An 8,813-nucleotide genomic window follows, 5' to 3' on the forward strand; every position below is an offset into this window, starting at 1 on the left:
CTTAGGCAATTTCAGTTTTAAGGTTGAGAGGGGGTGACAAAATGAAGCATTTACGCATTTGAAAATATTTAAACTCGATAGTTTGGTCGATTGGAGCATATACCCGGTTGACTGAATCTCGCAAAAACGATTCAAATTCCAGTGGTTTGGTCGACTGATGGTAGGTTTGGTTTACTGAAATACGCACAAAATGCTCAAATCTCAATGGTTTGGTTGATTGATGAAAAGTTCGATTGACTAAATAGCAAACAAAGATTTCTAGGCCTCTAGTTTGGTCGACTGGACTCTGTTTGATTCACTGGATTGACCCTTTAGTTGACTGAACTGCACTATTCCAATGAAATGAATTCAAATGCTACATCCCCCTTTTGCACATGATCACAAATGAAATGATGTCTTATCTGAATGTGCTTGGTTCGTGAGTGTGAGATGGGATTCTTTGAGCTGTCAATTGCACTCGTGTTATACAACTTGATTGGTACAGTCTTGTAGTGCAATTTTTAATCTACAAGTTGTTGTTTCATGTATAACATTTGAGCACAACAACTTCCTGTACCTATGTACTCAACCTCAACTGTGGATAGTACTACTGAGTTTTGTTTCTTGGAAAACCAACAAACTAAAGCTTGTTATAAGAAATGGCAAATTCCACATGTGCTTTTCTGATCAACTTTGCTTCCAGCAAAGTCTGCATCAGAGTAGCTAACTATTTCAAATAATGTGTACTTAGGATACCATAAACCTAAATCAATGGTGCCAATGAGGTATCTAAGTATTCTCTTAATAGTGAGTAGGTGTGATTCTTTCGGTGAGACTTGAATTCTAGTACACACACTAAACATTATGTCCAGACTGCTAGCTGTCAGATATAGAAGATTACCAATCATACCTGGGTAGAGCTTGACATCTACTAGTATACCTTGCTCATCTTTATCAAGTTTAGTGGAAGTGCTCATGGGGGTTCCTAGAATAATGCCATCTTCCGTGTTATATTTCTTGAGCTAGTCCTTTACATATTTTGATTCATTAATGAACGTTCCATGTTTTTCTCGTTTGATTTGAAGTCCAAGAAAGAATGTGAGTTCACCCATCATGCTCATTTCAAATTCATTTTGCATGCTTTTGGCAAACTCATTACATATCTCCTCCTTAGGTGCTCCCAAGATGATATCAACTATGTATATTTGAACAAAGAGAAAATTTTCATTTTCAAATTTGATAAATAGAATAGTTTCAATTTTTCCTCGGGTGAATCCATGATCTAAGAGAAAACCACTTAGCCTTTCACACCAAGCTTTAGGAGCTTGGCTTAGATCATATATGGCTTTTGACAGTTTAAACACATAGTTTGGAAGTTTGTGGTTCTCAAAGGGATGAGTCCCTAAAATGCACTATTTTAGGCCCTCAATTAACATTTTTTATTCTCATTTATCTTTTATATCACCCTTTGTTAACATAGTTTGGAGTTATGCTAGTTTTATTCGTGTTTCAAGAAATATAGGTTAAAACCAAGGAGTTAGACATTATGAGAAACCAAGGGAGAAGTTGCAGTACACCAAGCCAAATCAGATGTTCAGAAAAGCTCTTGAAGCCTCAATACATGTCAAAAGAGAAGAAGACTCTATTCGACCATGTGGCACGACCAGTAACACAAGCGGTGACCAAATCACATGCTAAAGACTCCAAGGTTCAGACTAAAGATGAAATGTTGAAAGGTTCCAAAAAATGATTGACCAAGTGACCCACACGGGCAACCAAGTTGATACACTAAAGCTGACTTAACCAATAAATACCGAGAGTCTCAACGAAGTGTTCGACCAAGAGACTTTGAGGGGCGACTATGTCGAGTTCCTAAGATTTTATAAAGATTGAGATCTTGCAAGTCTCGACCATTAACTCAACAACCAAGAACCATTGGCGTGACTCAGTTGATGATGGTAAGGATTCAAATCCCAGGTTTCCCGTGATCCTCGACCAGGGTGTCACTAAGGGACAACGGAGGTGCGACCTGGTTGACAGCGATGATCTTCTATGCGAGATTTGTTGCAAACTTTCCTATTTTGAAATTCAAACCTTGTACGCCCTAATGGGTATAAATAGTAGCTTCAAAGATGAGCTTAGGGTTCCTCTTTAGCCTCTCTTAGGTTAGTGATAGATTTAAGATGTCATTAAGAGCCAAAGTAGATTAGACTTAGATCAGATTTACTACTTTCCTAGTCTTCCATTGTATTTTCAAGCATTAGTGAAAGACATTCTAATTACAATAGAATGATATTTTAAATGCTTTCCATTTACTTGCTTTAATTTACATGATTTGATTTAATTACTTTCTTTTACATCTTTCCTTTATTGCTTTGATTGTGATGAAGTCTTAGAGATAGGATAGCACTATGACCGATTCAGTCAGATATACTTAGTAGGCGACGAATACTAAAAAGGTTTTATGTGGTCATTGAAATAGGGTATACTCCGGTTCCCAATCATGCTTCTAATGATTGGTGCATGCTTGTTACCCTATGCCCTCGAATGGTCCCTTTCATCATTTAGCCAAATATGAATAGCTGACCGAACAGAGTTTACGCACACGACATCCTAAGTCTAATTTATGAACCAAGCACTACTTTGTAGGAGTAGAGATAATTTAGACTTTACATGCTTTCATTAGATTGTTAGAAAAACCTCACCTTGCACTTGAGTCCCTGTGGATCAACACCCAACTTTCTTACTTTCTATAAAACTTAGGATTAGTTAGGTTTTATAAATATTATTTTTGGTAGTTAAGGAACCAAGCCTTGGCAAGCCTACCAAATTTTGGCGTCGTTGCCAGGAACTAGGTTACGGTTATTAGCCAACTTCTAGTTTAGAGTATTATTGCTTTGTTTTTCTTTTTCCTTCTTTTATTTTTGTTTTTGTTTCATATACTGAAGTTTTGATTATGTGTAATACTTGTGTATGCTAGGTTTGTGTTCTTTGGATCTTGAGCTAGTGCCTATAGACCCTAAGATTGAGATATCCTATAGGTCCATTAGGAAACCCACCTTGAATTTCGAGTTTGCAGAGTCATCTGAACCCAAAGTTATGGCCAAACGTAATCCGGTTCCCGCCATTCAAAATTTAAAACCCCAAGCCCCCTACCAACCTATGGTGGCAGAGCAACCACTTAGGCCTCTTAGGGACTACTTTGTACTCAATATATACACCTCGCCGTCTAGCATCCAATTTTCGGATGTCCAAGCGGTGCAATTTGTGATCAATACTTCCATCATCTTGAGGCTTCCCACTTTCTATGGGAATTCAAATGAAAATCATTATAAGCATCTAGATGAGTTCCTCGAACTTTGTTCTATGATTTGCATCCACAATTTTAGTGATGATGCCCTCTGCTTAAAGTTTTTCCCTATTCTCTCTTAAAGATAAGGCCAAATATTGGCTAACATCCATAGAGCCGAATTCGGTGACCAACTGGGCCACCATGCAGCACGAATTCTTAAAGAAGTACTTCCCAATTGGTAAGACTAACCAACTTATGAGGGCAATCACTAGTTTCTCACAGTTGGATGGGGAACTATTTTTTGAGACCTGGAAGCGTTTCAAGGACCTATTACGAAAATGCCCACACCATGAGGTCTTTAAGTGGCAATTAGTTCAGATCTTCTATAGAGGATTGGCCAAACAAGATTGGCCCATGGTATATGCATCCTGTGGAGGTACTTTCCTCACTAAACATGAGAATGAGGTCTGGGTTCTCTTTAAGAACCTCGTCAAAAATTCTCAGTAGCATATTGTTGCTACCCATAGACCCTCCAAACCTTCCATTTCCAAATCTAGGAGAGTTTATGAGTTGGCCACAAGCCATGAACTTGCCCCCACTCTCTACACCATAGCTAAAAAGTGAGACTAGTTTTTGTCCTTAGCATAGCAACCACAAACTATGACGTGTGCAAAGGTGTATGTCCTCTACCCTGATCCTTCCCATTCTAGCTATAATTTCCCCTATGCATAATCCAAGCCTAAGTTTGTGTAAGAATAAGTAAAGGCTATCCACAATTGGTATGATAGGCTACAAATGACCCATATTCCAACACATACAATCCTGAGTGGAAATAGCACCCTAACTTCTCCTGGAGGCCACATGCTCCGCGTTTCCAATCCCAAATACCTCAAATATCACCCACTACTCCATCTCTCTACCCATTCCAATATACCCAAAATCCTCTTGGGTCTGCCCCTAGACCTTCATCATATCAACATCCATCTCCTCTTCCACCCCAATATGACAAATCTTTTAAAGAGACGGTGTTAAGAGCCCTCAAAGGGATTAAGGCTGATAACCAAGTCTATTGCTAAGCCAGAAGCTTCCATGGGCCACCTAGCTACTTCTTTGAGTCGAACAAATGAGAGTACTTTGCCAAAGCAACCTATAGAACATCCTAAAGGCCAATACAAGGTAGAATGTGAACCTGATGCTAGTCTTTCATCGTATCACGAGCAGGCTCAGGCAGTGACAACTCTTCGGAGTGGTAAAGTAGTAAACAATGTGATAGACGGGAAGTCGAGTAAGGGTATGGGTAAAGAGAATATGGGGGGGGGGGGAACCTAATGTTAAATCTTGCATCCCCACCTTCTCTAACTCAGTGAGCAATTCTATGGTTTCCACACCCTTTTCTGAAGGAGCAAGGCCATATTATACCCCACATAGAGGTTCTTATTACCCTCAAATGCCATACCCTGTAGCCCTTCGGGCATGTGCTAAGCCAAAGAAGGATAAAATTGAGGAGTCCACGATGGATACCCTCAAGCAAGAAAAAATCAACCTTCCTCTCTTAGATGTTGTCAAGCAAGTGCCTATTCATGCAAAGTTTTTCAAGGATTTGTGCACCCAAAAGCATAAATCTAAGGTGCATCTAAACAAAAGAATCAAATTAATCGAGAAGGAACTCAATTTTCCTATGTTTTATTCCCCCCCAAACTTAAGGATCCAGACGCTGCCACCATCTCATGTGTAATCGATGATTGCCCAATCAAAAGGGTCCTTTTAGATTTGGGAGCAAGTGCGAACATACTTCCCTACTTGTTCTACAAGAAATTTGGCATAGAAGAACTACTGCCTACCTCGGTCACCTTGCATTTCACTGATCAGTCTATCAAAAAGCCCCGAGGTATTATTTAGGATGTCCTAGTAAAGTTCAATAGGTTCTTTTACCCTATTGATTTCCTTGTCTTAGACATGGAACCTACTGATCCATCGCAGCAATCAAGCCCGACCCTTCTAGGTTGACCCTTTATAGCCATGGCTAATGCTTGCATCCAGTGTAGCACCGGTGTTATGGACATATCCTTTAGTGTTATGCAGCTCCAGCTAAATGTGTTCCACAACCCTCGACACTCACCTAATGACATTCCCTTCAAGGATGTAGACATGGTTAATGAGGGTGTCGAGAAAGACGCTCCTTGGACTCTTTTGAGTGATCCTCTTGAGACTAAGCCTCCCTTTGACCAGCCATCTTCGTCAAGTGTAGAGGATCCATCCGCCCACATCTTTGTTATTAGTATATCGACCTCTAACCTAGAAAAATGGCCCTGGAAAGCTAAGTTTGAAAATCTTCCTACTCTCTCTGGCATTCCAGCACACCCCTCCATTGAGGTCCCACCATCACTTGAGTTGAAGGCTCTGCTAGATTCTCTCAAGTATGTCTTCTTAGGCCCTCAAGAAACCCTAGCCATTATGATCTCATCTAGCTTGGAAAATTTGTAGGAGTGTCGGCTCATTCATATTCTGAAAAAACATGTGAGAGCAATAGGGTGGTCAGTGGCAGACCTTAAAGGTATAGATCCATCCTTTTGCATGCATTGAATTCACTTAGAGACTAATTCTAAGCCCATTCGTGAGATGCAACAGAGACTTAAACCCAATATGAAGGAGGTGGAGGAAGTGGTCAAAATTTTAGATGCTAGGATCATATTTCCTATCTCTGATAGTGATTTTGTGAGCCCTACGCAAGTGGTCCCTAAAAAATCAGGGATCAAAGTTGTTAAGAATGATAAGGTGAAGGTATCCCCACTTGTGTCACTGCTAGATGGAGGGTATGCATTGATCATCGAAAATTTAATAACCTTACTTGAAAAGATCACTTTCCATTACCATTCATTGATCAAATACTAGAGAGGCTAGAAGGGTAGAATTTATATTGCTTCCTAGATGGATATTCAAGATATAATCAGGTTGCAGTCCACTCAAATGATCAGGAGAAGACTACCTTCACCTACCCATTCAGCTCATTTGCCTATAGGAGGATGCCTTTTGGGCTACGTAATGCACTAGCAACCTTTCAACGGTGCATGCTAGCCATCTTTTCAAACATGGTTGAAAAATTTATCAAGGTATTTATGGATGATTTCTCCGTGTTCAGATCCTTCTTTGATGAATGTTTGGATAACCTATCCAAAGTCCTTGAAAGACGTGTGGGCATAAACTTGGTGCTAAGCTGGGAGAAGAGTCATTTTATGGTTCAAGAGGGCATAGTGTTGGGCCATATTATCTCCACTAAGGGGATTGAAGTAGACAGGGTTGAGGTAGAACTAATTTTCAAACTTCCTTCCCCTACTTCTATCAAACAAGTGAGGTCACTCCTAAAGCACACTGATTTCTACCAGCAATTCATCGAAGACTTTAGTAAAATTTCTCGACCCCTGACCAACTTGTTAATAAAGGATGCACCCTTTGAGTTTGATAAATATTACCTCACTACATTTGAAACTCTTAGGGCGTTGCTCTCTTCTGCCCCTATAATGCAGCCTCCTTATTTATTGGTCCCTCCTTCTAGCAATAGTTTTCACCCTTGACAAATTTCGCTCGTATCTCCTAGGGTCAAAGGTCATTGTGTATTTCGAACATGCTGCGTTGTGATACCTTCTCACCAAAAAGGAGACCAAACCTAGGTTGATTTGGTGGATACTTCTCTTGCAAGAGTTTGATTATGAAATATGGGATTGAAAGGGAACATAAAACCATGTAGCCGATCACTTATCCCGCATTCTATTTAAGGAATCTATCGACCACTATCTAATTCAAGATTCCTTTCCCGATGAGCAGCTCTTTGTCGTATCTTCCAAGCCCTCGTGGTTCACCACAATTGCTAATTACTTAGCCATGCGAGTTATTTCCCATGATTGGACACAGTGGGAGAAAAATAGGTTCTTCTCCTAAGTGTGCTAGTACATTTGGGAAAACTCGGATTTGTTTAAAATAGGCCAGGGCTTGATCATTCGGCGTTGTGTCCCTGAAGGTGAATATCACAACAATTTGGAATTTTTTCCTACCTTGGAATGTGGTGGTCACTTTAGTGGAAAGAAAACTAAAGCTAAGGTAATTCAAAGTGGCTTCTTTTGGCCAACACTTTTTCGAGATGTTCATGAGTTTTGTCAATCATGTTCACGGTGTCAGCAGACCGAAACATCTCCCGACGTGACATGTTTCCTTTGAGCCCGATTTGATGGTTGAACTTTTTTATGCTTGGGGTATTGATTTTATGGGTCCTCATCCCTTCTCATGGGAATATGTACATATTGGTGGCTATAGATAATGGCTACTAAGACCAATGACCATCGAGTGGTCATTCACTTTCTTAAGGGTCTTTTTAATTATTTCGGTCATCCCTGAGCTATCATCAGTGATAGGGGAACTCATTTCCTCAATCATAATTTCGCTGCACTCCTTCAAAAGTACTTTATTACCCACAAATTTGACACACCATACCACCCCCAAATGAGTGGGCAAGTTGAGGTTTCAAACCGTGAGATCAAAACCATCCTTGAGAAAACTGTGAGACCGGATAGAATGGACTGGTTATTTCGTTGGATGATGCTTTATGGGCATAAAAAATAGCCTACAAGACCCTTATTGGTATGTCTCTATACCGATTAGTCTATAGAAAGGTTTGTCATCTTCCAGTTGAGTTAGAGCACGAAGCATACTGGGCTATCAAGAAGTTTAATTTCGATATGGCTGCTGGAGGTGCTCATCACTGCCTCCAACTTAATGAGTTAAAGGAAATCCACAATGCCTCATATGAGAATGCCAAGATCTATAAAGATAGGATGAAAGACTTTCACAACAACCACATAGTCGTGAAATCTTTTGAACCTCGCCAAAAAGTATGGCTCTTCAATTCAATGTTGAAATTATTTCTGGGCAAGCTGCGTTCCTGCTATCATGGCCCATACGTTGTGAACCGTGTGTTTCCTCATGGTGTGATTGAAATTAAGGACCCCATGACTGACACACTGCTTAAGTTCAATGGATAGTGCCTAAAGCTGTGTGTTGAGGGGATCAACAAGGGACTTGTTAAAAAAGTTTTTCTTTGTGACCTGGTATACTCGCCCTGAGCATTCATTGCATTCGGCTAAAGATGGTAACTTAGTTCTTTAAGGAGGCAACTTTAGTATTTTTATTTTCTTTTTAAGACCGTAAAATGTACATACTAAGGTAATTAGGGTTTAAAGTATTTAGGATATGTCCTAGAATAGTTGGGGGTGTGACTAGGGTGCGATGAGCACACTTATGTGTGACTTGTTCGACCCTGAAAGTCATCTGAGCTCCCTAAGTATCGAGAGGTTTGACCATGTTCATGACTATCATTGAGAGGGGCACGACTTGGTCAAGAGCTTGTGTTCCTCTTTGAGCAAGAGATGCAACCAGATGTGACCAGTGATGTGGTCAAGAATATCAAAAGTCATTTAAAACCCTGCTTCTCTTGTGACTTGTCCAACTCCTACCCTTTTTATTTTTTCGGTTGATACTCATTCCTCCTTTG

The 8,813-nt window shown here is 40.1% G+C and overlaps 1 protein-coding gene and 1 non-coding gene across 2 annotated transcripts; one reads left to right on the top strand and one right to left on the bottom strand.

Moving 5' to 3' along the window:
- Positions 1 to 3,521: 3,521 nt before the first annotated feature.
- LOC131147327 (small nucleolar RNA R71) lies at positions 3,522 to 3,627 on the bottom strand. Its single transcript, XR_009134716.1, has one exon. It is a non-coding gene; the product is annotated as a small nucleolar RNA R71 (small nucleolar RNA).
- Positions 3,628 to 7,905: 4,278 nt separating this feature from the next.
- On the top strand, positions 7,906 to 8,304 carry LOC131167945 (uncharacterized). Its single transcript, XM_058127070.1, has one exon. It carries the CDS (start codon positions 7,906 to 7,908, stop codon positions 8,302 to 8,304), a length of 399 nt encoding a protein of 132 aa, XP_057983053.1.
- The last annotated feature ends 509 nt before the right edge of the window (positions 8,305 to 8,813 follow it).

This window comes from Malania oleifera, chromosome 1, assembly GCF_029873635.1.
Source record: "Malania oleifera isolate guangnan ecotype guangnan chromosome 1, ASM2987363v1, whole genome shotgun sequence".
Lineage (NCBI taxonomy): Eukaryota > Viridiplantae > Streptophyta > Magnoliopsida > Santalales > Ximeniaceae > Malania > Malania oleifera.